This window comes from Antennarius striatus, chromosome 12 (assembly GCF_040054535.1).
Source record: "Antennarius striatus isolate MH-2024 chromosome 12, ASM4005453v1, whole genome shotgun sequence".
In the NCBI taxonomy this organism is placed as follows: domain Eukaryota; kingdom Metazoa; phylum Chordata; class Actinopteri; order Lophiiformes; family Antennariidae; genus Antennarius; species Antennarius striatus.
Window position 1 is genome coordinate 7176827 of NC_090787.1, and position 15615 is coordinate 7192441.

At 38.5% G+C, this 15615-nt stretch overlaps 1 protein-coding gene across 1 annotated transcript in view; it reads left to right on the plus strand.

Annotated features, from left to right (window-relative positions):
• The first annotated feature begins 367 nt into the window (after positions 1 to 367).
• stxbp5l (syntaxin binding protein 5L) overlaps positions 368 to 15615 on the plus strand; it is a 110838-nt gene continuing 95590 nt past the window's right edge. Inside the window, exon 1 of the mRNA XM_068329410.1 lies at positions 368 to 535. Coding sequence (XP_068185511.1) covers positions 368 to 535 — 168 coding nt within the window. The remainder of the gene's footprint in view (positions 536 to 15615) is intronic.

Consider the following 15615-nt stretch of genomic DNA (forward strand, 5'->3'; position numbering starts at 1 on the left):
AGAAGGAGGATGAAACAGTTTCAGCATCCGTCGGTGCATCGCTCTGATAGGAGATAGGCGACCTGTCTCTGCAACATTGGCAACGTCCTTAAATCAAAGACTCAAACGCATTTTTTTTTTGTTTTTTTGTTAGTGGAACCCAGCCAGACAGCAAGATGAGGTGCCTCTGTGACTTTTTAAATTGCACATAAGAGGTATTCAAAGAGCCTTTTGCACTGTTACCGCCGCAGGAAGCGACATTTTTGTTTCTTGGGCCGCTTGAACGAGTTGGGATCCTGCATCCGAGAGGAAACCAGAACCAGAGCAAAGGAAGCAGAGCGGTGTTCCCCCTCTTCCGTTTACCCTGAAACCAAAGCACGCTAGAAAAATGAAGAAGTTTCGGAAGGTGCTGGACGGTTTAACCACCTCCTCACCGGGGGGGACTATGGGCTCTCCGTCGTGCGGCAGCGCGGCCGGGACTCCCACCGCGGCGCCAACCCCCAAGGAGATCGACATCCAGGAGACGCTAGTGTCGGAAAACTTTCAGCTTTGTAAGGTGGGTGGAAATTGTTTTACTCAAGCTCTGTGCAGCCACGAAGGACGGAGGTCACACTCAGAATCACAGAGTAACTGGATTTCACACAGGGATGTGCGTCCGCGCTCTTGTGTCGGCATGAATGAATGAATGAATGAATGAATGAATGAAGGAATGAATGGGGGTGGCAAAAGTTGAATTTTAGACGTCGCTCAGCTGCGTTTTGGTGGTGTGATTGTGTAGGAAGTTCAGCTCCTCGTTTCCAATTCCAAGAGTGGAGGTGATGTTAGAGAGAACAACGGGAGGATCACAGCTCAGCTTTCACGGACGCTTCTGGCTCCCATCAGCTTTTTTTTTTTTTTTTTTTTAAATTGTTCCAGGGTTTGACAACAGATTATTGCAGTTATTCCACTATTCATCCATTGTTCATCGACACACAGCCCCAACAGACACGTTTGCATGTGTGTGAGTGTGCGTGTGTGTGTGTGTGTGTGTGTTTTGGGTAGACTCCAGCTCCCAGTATGTGCAGTATTTGCGCCCAGTCATCAGCATGCTGCACAGGCTGCAGTAGCCTACACACATGTGATATAAACAATCCACAGAAAGTCGATGAATAGCAGCCTCTCCGTTGCATCAGCCAGCAGACACTGATGGTGTAGAAAGGATGACATAACTGGTGTCCCTCCCTTGCATAAAAAAAAAAGTGCCCAGCGAGCCAGCAAAGGGACCCTGCAGTACTGTCCTAGCCGATGTGCTTTTCACCAAAGAAGAAGGGACAATGAGGGAGGGATGTGAATGGAGGGTGGTGGAGATATTTATAGCAGCCTCTGCCAACCATTGCAGCCCTTCTCTGGATACATTTTGGGGACAGACTGCGGTGATTACGCTTCATTCTTAAAGAAACTGGGTGAATTTTGTATTAGTCAGTGAATAATTTATTGAGAACTGAAGGAAACCTGGTTCTTTATGGAGCTATATTGTCATTGGACAGAATGGCACTGTTGGGGTGGGTGTTTTTTCACATCTGTACAGAGAGGACTGGGGGAGGAGATGGAGAAGGGTGGTTGATTCACAAGCTGAAAAGGATGGTGCAGAGCACCCCTCGGCAGGAGGGTTAGGAAGGCAGACAGGGAGGAGAAAGTGCTGGAAAAGAACAGCATGACTGCTTGGTTCCATGCAGGAGGCTGCGCTTCCTTCAGCGAGAGGCTAAATGCGTGGTTGTTATTGAGCACCTTGAATCGACCGAACCGCACATGAAAAAGCCTCAAGTGCATGAATATTCCCTCTATTTCCACTATCATCACAAAGAGAGGAAGGAAGATGATGTACTGTAGTTTGACCGGTTATATTAGTATTTACTCTGAGAGGTTGTACGCCATAACGTATTGCATCATTCTATTTTGGACAGTATGTCCATCACATTTGCTAAATGATATGGAGAATCATGAAGTTGCCCTGTAATAATCTGGGACAGTGTAATAATCTGCACATTTTTAAGAAACTGGTCAAAAACTACAAAATATTATCAAGAAGCTTTTTAAGAAGTTGATATGCTGTTAGATGAAAGATTGTGTCAGATGTCCTGTTGTCATCTCAGTAATCAAATGAAGATAAAGATGTGCACACAGGATACCAGTGAGTAATGTCATTGTTATGTGCATTGTTTTTTTCATTTATGTACATACGGAACATGATTTCATACTGATTGAAAGTAAACTTATATAAAAAAGATTCAAAAGCATGCAATCTGAATGCGAATCAAAACACACATTTCCCCTGGTTGGTCAAGAACACACAAATTATTCATTTTCATTTCCATTTCACTGCATCAAACATTATTAAAGAGGATCTTCACTTTCTGACGGAGATAAAAATATGTGAGTCGGTGCAGTAACCGTGGGAGGCCTTGGCATCTTGGCTAGCTTCTCAAAGTTAGTCATGACTTCTGTCCTCCCTGCTCAATGTGGGAAGATGCAATAACTCATTTTTGCCTTACGTAGTCATCGTAGCGCCTGGTGGCAGAGGTGCTGGAACAAGGTTTCGGTGAAATCTCACTCAGGCTGAGGGAGAAAAAGAGAGGACTGGAAGACACCCAGGTGGCCTCATTGAATGCATCACTTCATTTCAGTTCACAGCGAAATGAGTTAATTTTGTGTTGGATAGGAAACACCCAAGATGAGAGGGAGAGAGATTGGATTGAATTCCAATGTGTTGGTTCGTGATTCAATTACTTGAAGTGAATGATGCAGTAAGAAGGTATTTATGATGGTGATAAATCACTTTACTTAGAATCCACATGCTAATCTTCAACCTAAACCTATTATTCTTATAGCATATGTAGATGTGTATTAAGAAAGAAAAGTTATGGCTGTACTCGGTGCACCATGTATCGTTTCATATCTGGTATTATGACGTAACGGAACTAAAGAACCAGGCAGAAGGAAGGCAGGAGAGTAAATGCTAGTTGATGCCATTCTGACAGCTTTATGCATTTACTGTGTTGCATTCCCCACAAAGCTCACCGACAGCTTTCAGGTTTATGGAACTGTTGCAGCACTTCTCCTTCAGGTTTTTTTCCCCCTGGGAACTCAACCAATTCTATAAATATATCTAAAGCTTTTTCTCCGTCATAGCTATCCATGATGTGTTGGGTCTGCTTCCAATAACGATAAAATTATTCCAACAAAAAGATCTTCAAATGTTTATGTCACTCAAATAAACCACATAAGGTGATGTAAGACACACCAAACATGGACAGACCCAAAACTCCAAAATCTCTTTATTAGAAACCAAAACTGTTGACAATAAACTGTCTTCAACTTCCTGTGTAAGCTTGACCCAAAATATCGTATTACCAGCATTTGAACCAGTTTGGGATAAATTTCCCAGTTTGGGATAAATAAAGTATATCTAACCAGACCCAAAATCGGATTTTTTTGATATCACTGCTAATACTCATCTTTGTATTCTGACATCAGTGTGGCTAAATCTGCACCTTATCATCACATTTGCAACATGCATGCTGCATCCCAATTGATAAATTAGTATTACAGACATTAATTTCTTGCACTGATTGCTGTGCCAGCAGTAGTGTGGTGATAATCCATCTTTTTAAGCGGAGAGCAAGAAGCCAGAAACAGGATTTGATTGAAGCATCTTCCCACTTATCTATTGAATTTGCTTACTCCTGTCTCCCAGTAGTCATTGCAGTGATCACCAATATTTGGCTTCATCTACTCTGGCTGGTCATTAATGAATAATGATTAAAAAAGGAGTACATTCAGTGAGAGAAAAGCCAAGTGAATCTTTATATGACCATTGACACTGTTACTATATTGGCAGGTATCATAGAGGAGGGTGGCATACAAAAGTGACCCAAAACTGAATTGATAAGATTAAATTCCATTCAATTTGTGCTTTTCACACAATCCTGAAAAACATAAAACATATCCTAGTCAGATATGAGATTTAGATCAGTTTGACCTGCAGCGTGAATGAAGCCCACAAAATTTATTACGTTATTGATTTAGGACTTCTATCAAGTTATTGGCCAGTAATTATGTTTTCGGTCTATTACATTTTTAAAAATTGGCTAATTTATGACAATATCAGCTGTTATTACCTTATCGGCTTCTTCAAGGTCAAATTGTTAGCTGAGAACAAGAGCAACCCACAAGGGGGCATGGCTATAAAAATGAACAAATTAATAAATGGAAGAAAATGTAGCACAAAAGAACAAACCTTGATTTTTGCTGCAACACATTGTCAGGATCAGGACTTGGTGTAAACAGCTTGGATTCTGTCCATTGCAGCTGTTACAAGCTACTGCTGATGGTGGTGTAATGATGCATGCTTCATTTCTGACTTCACTCATATGCATGCAATGTGTAAATACTGTTGATGACCAGGTGTTTCTCTTCACGCTACATCTAAAATGGATATTTACAGCATAGTTTCCACTTGTGTATCTAGAGAAGAGAAGGAGGTAGATCCTAAAGTATGTATGACCTACTAAACACTGCAGCAGCCATAGACCTTAGTCAGCAAGCAGCCAAATCCATGCCCGGGATCATTTAAGGTTTTTCTGGAGGTAATATTGATTCCTACAGTGAGGACACAAAATAACACATAAATCTCACTATTCAATTATGGCTACTGGCCTTTATTAGCTTTGGTTAAGAGTGATTTCCACTTAGGTTATTAGTTTCTTTCTTTTCAACACAAGGCCCTCCTGTGGTAAAAACGCTTTAGACGAGTAATTGAGAGGTGTATTTCAAACAGCTACTGTTTATGCTGTCCCGTTGTGTTCTCATCAGAGCTTGCCTGGGGATTTGTCATTTATCATTAGCTTGCATGTACTTTGTGTGAAAGAGTAATTTTAAGTTCAGGCCCGTGATTAGAATCAAGAAAGCACTGAACATGGATTTACCTTCATGCCAGTCACTGGCTGTAGTGTCGTACAGGAAAGTCGTTTGTGATCTCACACTAAATCTTACCTCCACCCCTGTCACTGGCTTTCGCACTTGGCAAAATACGTTGCACTGTGCATTAGCACTCTGCATTAGCATATTGGTGTGCATGTGTTTCAATTGGAGGAAAATTAAAACCATGTACATCTCTTCTGGGTGTGGACGGGGACCTCACGTGTTTGGATCAAATACAGGGGGAGTTGACAAAAACTGCTAAAATATAAATCGGGGCCCTTTCTCCAGGTACTAAAAAAAAAAACTATAGCTGCATATTAGATGTTTTTGAATAAAGTGTAATTTACATTCTTACATCACACTGTTACACTTGTAACTATAATAATGGTAATAATGGGTTAGATTTATACAGTATATCCCTTTTCTAGACGCCAAAAGTCGCTTTTACAGTGGACCCATTATTCCTTCACTCCTCAATCATACTTGGTCATGGTAGACTACATGTGTAGCCACAGCTACCCTGGGTCCCACTGAAGGTTATACCTTTAGCACCGTTGAGCTCATTGTTTTGGAACACATGGGTGGTGAGTAGGTTGATTTTCTTCTGCGACAGATAGTAAACTCAACTCAGTGGACATCACCTTCTGAATAACAACCGGCAGACAAACAGGTTGCGACTGACCAAAAGTGCATCAAGTGGCTTAAGAGACATTTGTCCTTGGATATGGTGAAGAGCAAACGTGTTTTCATCAGGTGGGCACACAAACAAGAGTTTAATGTTCTTAAATATGTAAATGGCATAACAAGATCATAAATGATAAAAAAAATAGGCTAACAAGATTGCAATCAAATTAAATCCTAAATCATGTTGGTGTTGCGTTATTTACCCTCTCTCCATAACTGACACTCATAATGAAGGTTTAAAAAAAAGTACTGTGCTATATAGTGGTGTTCATTATAACCGTAACAAAAGGGGGCATTGTGAGCATACAGAGGAATGAAATAATCTGACATGTTGTCAAAAACAATTTTGATTTCGCACCTTGCAAAGAGTGCCAGGGCTTCTGCACTTAATTATATATTGTACATGTCTAAAAATAGAAGCTCTTCACAGTTGGAAAACCTTCAACAGACAAATGTTTGATGCTAATTATTCAGGGTCATTTGCATAGTGGGAAGTCTTTACCTCAGTGGCCCCCCATTTATTTTCCAAGTAGTGTTTCTTTTTTCTTTTCTTTTCTCTAATGTTGAGCACTGAGTGCCACATTTCAATCAACTGAAAATGGAAATTTCCATACTAATTGAATCCTACACTTTAAAACTGATGTAGATTTACAGTGAAACCTGAATAGTATATTTCTTTATTAAATGCACTACATTAGTGCCGTGATGTACAAAACAGTTCGGTCTGGGAGAAATAAGATACAATTGCAGTGGAGAATGCCACTGTTAACATAAATGTACAATAAACTAAATAGCAGATCTATTCAAAGATTAAAAGTAAAAGTATTTACAGTACGTGGGAACTAATAGCTGAAAGAGACACGCTACAAACTGCTCATTCTTTTAGCATGGATGTCTACAAGTGTGTCAATAATTTTACATTTTTGTATATGTGCCAATTTTTTAAATTGCTATTATTTAGCAATCTTTAAGGGTAGCTGCGGCTCGGGAGACTTGTTAGGAGATTAGACGTTCAGAGTTATGCTCTTGAAAATTCTGGAAAAAGCTGAATGAAAAGCAATGCTGGCCAAGCATTAAATTACAATTGGAAATACAGTCTAGCATAAAAAACATGAGGCAATGGTCAAAACGGACTCATAGAATCAAAGGTCAAGTGAGCCTTGACCTATATTCCACAACACAGGAGCAGCAACATTATAAATGAAAACACACCCAACTCCTCTTGAAGAATATCAGACTTAACCACGCAAATCAGACTCCTGATATAGAGGCAATGTTTCCTAAAAATACTGATGAAGAATTCTAACAGCATTGAGAATGGTGTGTAACGGCTAAATGTCACCAACTCTCCTGGAGGTGCTAGCGAGGTGCGATCAGTGGTGGCTGATGACGCATGAGCTCAGAGGCTACAAGACATCAAACACTGTGTAGTCTTATAGATCTCATGTGCAACCTGACTTCCTAAGATTTGAGTGTGGCTTCAGGATCCATCTTCCACATTGTTGTGAAGGTAGCCATGCACCCTAGCTCTGTGTAAATAAATACACGCTACCGTATTGACATATTACCTAGACACATAGACATGTCCTGGCAGATAGCAATGTACAGTATGTAGTATGCAGAGCTGAAAGTAATAATTCAGGAATAGCTTTTTTTTTTTTTTTTTTTAGAATTTTTTTATCCATTTTCATCCACAAAAATTACTTATATTTGATAAGCTTAAAAACAGAGTAATGAGTATTCCTGTATAGGCTCTATGATCTGTGGCTGGATCTCTGCAGCACTGTAATCAGATTAGCCCTTGCAATCAGACACAGAAAATTTGGCGGAAATTTTATAATAACCATGTGAAGCTATTTTTAAGTGAATAAATTGATGTGCTGCTCTAATGGTGGGCTCAGAGCTCTGCAGTTGGAAAATTACATCTGAGTTGAGTTTGGTTTTAATGGGTTTGTCATACATTTAGATCTTTGGACCTTTGGAACATCATGAGTCCAGTTTTTAGTCTACTGAGTTATGTCATAATTATTGTACTTAGTTGCAGCAAAATCATGGCTCAAATGAGATCTTGCAAAGAAATTGATTGTGCCTCAAATAATTGTATTATAATCAGATACTTGCAAGATTACCTGCAATGACAATCAGTGCTGCTGTTCCATTTGATCAGGTGCGCACACCTTACTGATTTGTTTTTAAAACTCATGGTTGACGTTTAAAGTTCCTGAGTGTCTCCTTCCCCTGACAGCATGATATATGGGCTTGTAGAGATGGCATCTCCTCACCAGAGATGCTGCAAGACCTCAGTGGGTGTGATGATTCAGTGGGTTGACTTCCAGCTAGTCTCACATTACCATGTGTCAACTGACTGTCAGAAGCCACAGTGTGGGATCAATTAAGGAGGAGCTGATGTCAAGCTGAAGGAGATAATGGTGGAAAAGCAAGAGAAGAGCATGTTCAGTAAACTGTATACAAGCCAGACAGGAGAGGATGGCATTGTGTTCAGGATGCTCTATCCATCATTTTTTATGTTTGCATCTGCGTCACTCACTTTCTGTAGACGTTGTGTGAAAGAAATGTCATAAACACATTACAGGAATATGAAACAAGAGCAGTTCCTGGCTGTTTGACACAAGTAATAAAACAAAGCATGTGTCCTGATCAAAAGAACAACTTTAGAACTCACTGAAACAGAATCAGAATCATCAGAAGATGCAGTGCAAACATGACCGATTATAATTTATTGCATTTTAGGTTATTTCTTTCTCTGCATGTTTGAGTGTGAGTGGGCTGTTTCAATGCTGAGTCCATTCTTCATGAAGGTGATTGCCTTCCTCACTTCATGCTTTGCAAATAAAAGAGTGAGCTTTTTTTCATTTCACTTGGTTTTGCATTACTGCACTTTCGTGAAGTCTCTTTTCATTTTGTAGTGCTTGGTCAAGCAAATCCGATCTTCTTTGTTATCATGGCTCCTTGTATGAAGAAAGATTCCGATCAAATTTACTTTGACAGGTTATTTTATCTAAGTTCAAGTTACAGTCATGGATCCTATCAATGGCAACCACTCGACGCAACTTTCCAAAAGAAGTCTCTTTTCAAAAGAAAGTTGCGTCCTAAGGCTGTATCTTTGAACATTTTGATTTGTCTTACACATGGCTCCTTGTTTCCATTGCTACACACACACACACACACACACATATATACATACATACATATACAGTACATAAATACTGTATATATACATACTGTATACATATATACATATACATACATATATACAGTGTATATATATATACACACATACTGTATACATATATACATGTACATACATATATACATATACATACACATATATACATATAGTATACATACAGTATATACATATACATACATATACACATATACACACACACATATATATATACATATATATATACATATATATATACAGTATATATATATATATATATATATATATATATATACACACATATACATCACGTCGTTTTAGACAACACAATATTTCCCTAAGCAAAAGGCCAGTCATAAATTGTTGATGCGACCTATTCAAGAGGCATGACAGACTATATGTTTGTCTCTGGCCAATCAGGGCTCACCATCTTTCACAACCTACAACAGGAATGTAAATAAAAGAGCGATGTCGACCGTGTTGCGTTTCAGAAAAAATAGAAAAAATGACCATGACCTTTCCCCAGCTTCAGTCACACGGTGCAGCCAAAATAACATAATTCATGTTTGTTTGGCCATTTTTACAAACGAGGATTTTCTGCTGCTCTAATGTGAAATTCAGACAGGAGGGAAAGAAAGGATCATGTTCACATTTTTGTCTAGATTTTCGAGTAATTTTATTCAAATTGTCCAGTGTCTGTTGTTTTTCTATCCTTTAATGTTTGTGTGGCCATTTGCAGAGAGACATGTCTATCATGCATGCATGTTCACACATGTAATGCTTTTCAATTTCACTACACTGAACAAAAACATTGCAAATACAATATTTAAGTTTATGACAAAGATGACTTAGTGAAAAGAGTAAAGAATGTAACAAAGAATAACAGTCCTTCAAACCTTTAAGCCAATATGAAGTTTTCCCTGCCTTTTTGAGCGCCCAGTGGCTCCTCTTTTTCTAAGTGCTTGACTGCATCTCCTGAGTGTTTTTCTAAAATAAAAGTAGCGTGTATAAAAACCAGTATTTTTATTTTTGACATTTTTTTACGCATGCATTGACTTCTGATATTTGGTGTGAACATTTAACTTGTGCATCTTTCATGATTATTTACACATTTCAGTAAAGTAATAAAAAAAACACAATTGTTGCTTTTTAAAAGTGGAAGATTTTTCATTCATGACAAAAATGTGAATAAAGTAATTTGTAACTACATATTGTGTTGTTCAATATGACATAACAGGATTCTGACCAATCTTTTCTCAAAGATGACAAAGAAATATTTTGGCACATTAGCTCCTGATCATTTTAATATTATGAATATATTTTACGTTATTTTACTCATATTGAAACAGGTTATAATGATAAGTGTCTAACAAACAACCCATTTTTAAAATCAATGGAGTGTGACCAAAGTTTCATCTCAGTGATCATGATGTGGGTGGGGGGATGTCGCGTGTTATATTACAGTGTAATGTAGTGACACATGAGCATTTTTGCTCGGTTATAGTTTTTAGCATGATACTGATGCCGTGACCGACTTTCTGACACGCCTGCTGCTGGGCTCAAGGGTTAAACCACATATACAGTTCATCCACACATAGCTGGTTTCTGGCCCCATGGCTGCATGAAAGCATGACATGAATCCCATGACATACAATAACCTCCACATACACACAACCCAGAAACGTCCCCTTTGCCGTTACATAATACATAGAAATGATGTACAGTATGTGTGGCTGTTCAGCCCACACTTTCATTTGAAGAGACACATGCTTCACACCAATCATATTTGACCCTTAATAGATTTATGTTAAATGCTGCTGGATATATGCTATGCAGCTATCTAAGCAGTATCGTCATGTTCAGTCTGATACGCCTGCAAAAGTTACCGCAAGGCCGTACTTTGAAGCAATATAAATGCATAATGCTCACAGACATAAGCGCATACATACATACTGGAGAAAGATTACAAGTTTACTGCAGCTCCCATAGAAACGAGTTCATGACAGTCAGTGGAGGAGGGTTAGGTTTAGGGTTAGGGGTAGCTTATCCAGGCGCTTTGCTTTCACACGCATCCTACCTTTGTGTGTGTGTGTGTGTGTTTATACATGCATGTGTCATGTAGCATGCCCATGAAGACAGACCTTATTAGATCAGTCTCAGACTCGGTCAGGAAATGGAAATGCCTTGCCCCTTCGGATTTCAGCATGATCAAGATTCACACCCCATAAACTTTGAACCAAACTGAAAAAAAAAAAACATGGAGAAGTTTGGAAATCGTATCCATGAAAAATATTATCAAAATATCTCACATTTTGTCTTCCCACCAGAAACCATTCTTGCATTTCTCATCAAATGCTTTTGTTTAAATTTCAAACAGTCATTCTGTGATGAAACAGGGTGGGAGATTTTCTGTCAGTGGAACAAGTTTGTTTTGCTGGTACTTATTCATTTTCAGGTCATATTCTGCCAAATTGCATCTCACCACTCAGTTCATCTGAGTTTAAAGCGTTAAAGCTGTTTAAACTGCGTCATGTTAATTTATGATAAATAATTTACTGTACGTCAAATGTGATTGTCTCAAATTACAGAAACACTCTGTGTGTGAGAGTATTTATCTTCCACATGCACAAGGTAACACCATGCCAAAACAACTTTCACATATTAAACCTGCTGCACACATAGAAATATCATCATCATCATCAGCGGTGCATTTTAGCACCTTTTAGCTCTGTTTTTGTTGTTCAGATTACATCTTTAATGTTTTCTTCAATCTCACAGTTTTATACATGTTTTTCTCCTGTGGCGGCAATTTTGAGTAAAAGACTAACCTACAGTATAGTACTTTCCCAATCAGTATTAATGTCTGAAAAAGTTAGCTTTAACTTTTTTAAAATAGAGTAGCATATAGCATCTAATGAGTAAGATATGAGATTAGATTTACATTACGTCACTGTGAACAACACTGGTAATAATTTGCCCCTGTGCAACTCTGGCAAAAATGCAAGATTTAAAAAGTGATAGAATAGATGAAATAGAACTGATAAAATATACATCAAAACAAGGGCTAAATGTGTCACTAATGAAAAGAAAAACACATTATAAGATAAAAACAGTAATGTGCTTATACTGCTCCATTTGTTTTAAACTGAAGGTTGTGATTTATCTACTCCCAAAGTGTGTGTGTGTGTGTGTGTGTGTGTGTGTGTGTGTGTGTGTGTGTGTGTGTGTGTGTGTGTGTGTGTATCTGAGTTCAAGTATCTACTAGCCTCAGGGTATTTTCTGTTTCTGAAGTGAGATGTCTGCACTTAAGACTCTGCAATCTCCTCTTTGAGGGAAGGAGTTTGAGGATGGAGCTGGCAGGGTGAGAGGGATTGGCACCCCTTGTGCTGAGCATCTGATACATGTCAAGTATTGTCAATGTCCATTGCAGCAAAGTATGTTATATCAATGTACTGCAACATGTGAAAAGAAAGGTAAATACTTCTTATTAATGAATAGCGCTATGAAGAAGGTAGAATGGTGGAAGTGGACATGTAGGGGCTGTTTATTAGTCTGAAATGGTTTTGTTCAATATTCTGGTCATTATTGCCAGGTTAGACCTGTATTTTCTGTCTGATGGCAGGACGGAAGTCAAACAGGTGATGAGAGTATGATGGATCAAATGATATGATGGGAATGGTGCAGACAATATGACATGTGGACATTAGGTTAAGAAACTTCAATATATGGTATGCAGTCGTAACCAAGATGATATCACTGTCAGCTCATTACACTATCAATAATAACTAACACAGGGGGAAGAGATTTCCTAATGCCTCTAAAAGTGAATTAATCGAGTATTTATTGATGTCGGAGGAGCAAAAAGAGATCAGAGAAATATTGATAATTGCACTTGCATTCATCAAATAATATTTGCATTGCTTTGTCGACTGTTTGTGTAAACACTGAACAATTTATTAAGACACGAGAGTAATAGAAGAACGATAATCAAACGCAGTAATCTGCAACAGGAAGATCTTTCAGCTAATGATGTAACAAATCGCTTCTGAACCCATGCGATATCCTGCACACAGCAGTGAACCTTGCCTATATGTTATAGTTGATTTTTTTGATAAACCATTAACTTTTTGAAATCGGGGCTGTATAGTGGCCCAATGTGGTCATTCATTTTAAAAATATGTTTACATATACAGAAAGCTAAATTTATGTTACCATAAAAAGGTAATTAAATAATGGGTACAATTTGAAAACTATGTATTGAAATTTATATTGCTTACCACAGCTGTTGTACGCCTTTTCAGGTTCCATTACCAGCCCTTTCAGTTCTGCTGTCTGATGTCAGATATATAAGGAATAATAGGATCTTGCTGTGTTGTATAAAACTGAGTTTCAACTCTTGTTCACACACAGGAACCCCTCATCTTGTCCCCCACCCCTCCCCCAGTCATATTCTCTCCTACCCACATTCAGATTTGCCTGTTTTTTTATTTTAGGCTGCTCCGGACTAGATCAAAGGAATTTTTGAGCAACCTCAAAATATCTTACTTCAAACACTGAAGGAGGAAGCCTCGTGTATCTTTGTTTGTCTGATGGGTGCCCCGACTGTGAAAAGTCTCTAAATTTGAACTGATGTATTTGGATGTAATAGTCTGCTTTTTGCTACTCTTTGCTGTCTCTTATTTTGAAATCTTGCCTTAAGGGACAGGAGCTATATGATGTGATATGATGTGTATGCACGAGGAAAACAAACAATATGTTCACATACTAATGTATGGGTCACAAACATTGACAAACACATCCAATGCTTCAGGAAAGAGGTTTTATTGTTGTCATCATTGTGTGTTATTGTGTAGCCATAAATCAAGAAAGATATGAAAAATGTGTACAGACAGGGGATAGAAGACAATGGTTCTCTGTATTCATTCTGTTCACATGAACATGTACATTACTTGCCTCCTCTTATTTACACAACATGACATTATATATCCCCTAACATCAGCAATTTCATTGTTTGAAGCCATCTGTCTATCTCCAGATCTCTACATGTCAATGTAAAAGATGCTAGTATGAGGGCCTATAGAAATTGTTTGAAATGGGCATTCTTTATGTACATGGAAAGAATAATGTACAAACCTCAAAACACCAATTAAATTGTGATAGCATATCTGGCACACAGTCCCGGGACACCATCAACACCCCACAGCTGGCTTAAACCAAAAGGAGTCTCTGTTTGAATCCCCAAAAACTGTTAATATAACCAGAGATTTTTAGTTTTGCAACATTCTTATTTCAACATCACAAAAAGCTTTTAAAAAGCCCCAGGTTTTAGATGTGTGAGGGTATCCAGCCAGGAGTCAATAGTGAAAGTGACACTGAAGGTAGCGCATATATAAACATCAATATTGAGCACATCCACAGTTATATAAAAAGATATGTTTGGAGGGACAAAGTCTCTCTATCCTCGTCAAGTTGAAAATGGTCTCCTTTACTCGTGAAGGAGCAAAATTGTGTCGGTGTGCTCATTGGAGTGGAGTTATCTGAAGAAATGACAACCTCATTAGCTTAAGCCGTCAGTGCTTTATAGCTTCCGATTTTAGAATTTGCCACTATTATCGTAAAAAGTACTGAATTTTTACTGAGATTAAAAGCTATAAGAAATATGTTATTCATCTTTTTTTGTGTTTCATCAGTCCATGTGCTATCCTGATTCGTATCTTGGCTGTCCACGCTACTACTGTCGCTGTACATTATTTATCACTTGTCAGAGCTCTTGCTTCCAACCTCATGTTACAAGTGGCCTCTTATTCTTGCTGTATCTGTCCGATGCTTCCCCAGCGATTTTGCTGTTGTGTCAATAAATGATTCCAAGCACCATCTCGTCTTTACAGTTTGAATGGTGCATTAATCATGCGTTCCAGCTCAAGAATGTTTGCAGTGGTTCCTGCAGTCATCATGTAATATATGTAGCACACAACATGAACATAGCTCTCGATTTAACATCCACTGAATCTGTCTGTGGCATCAAAACACAGAATCTAAATTCTAATTTATTTTTTCAAATGCCTTGAACGCGTGATATTATTTCTCAATGGTTGTTTCTCAGTTTACCACTCTGAGTCGTTTGTTCCTCCAACGTTAGTGGTTCTATTTTAGTCTTTACATGACTTTACTGTTTTCCCTTCTCTCTATCCAACTCTGTTCTGTCGAATTCCCCCGTCAGCAGGATTTTTTATTGAGGTGCCCAAAATCAGACAACTTGTTTTTTTAAAGATTTTTCGCCCACTTGACATTTAAGCTGTGAGTTTGCACCACAATCAGTGTACTAACAAGAGAAAAAAACAAAAGCAGCTTGCTCTCTCTCTCTCTCTCTCTCTCTCTCTCTCTCTCTCTCTCTCTCTCTCTCTCTCTCTCTCTCTCTCTCTCTCTCTCTCTCTCTCAGCCTGCATTAACATTAACCTCTGTGACATTTAATGTATAAACACAATAAGCATGATCTGCAGGATTGTCCTGATATGAAGAGATATGGATGTCTTCAAATCTGATCATCTAACACGTATATGATCTCACATTACAGTTAGTTCTAGAGAAACGAACATCCGACATACGAACGTTCGTAGATACGAACAACCGCGCCACCATGCCAGACCAATGCAGTTCCCCTTTTCTGCGGCTGCTAACGCTGAGCAGTGTAAAATGAACACTCCATAGATTAAGATTACACGTCATGTCAAAATAACTCAGCAAATTTAAGACAAAGTGAACAGGTTGCTCTGAAGTCGGAGTTCATGCGGCGCTTATGAACAACC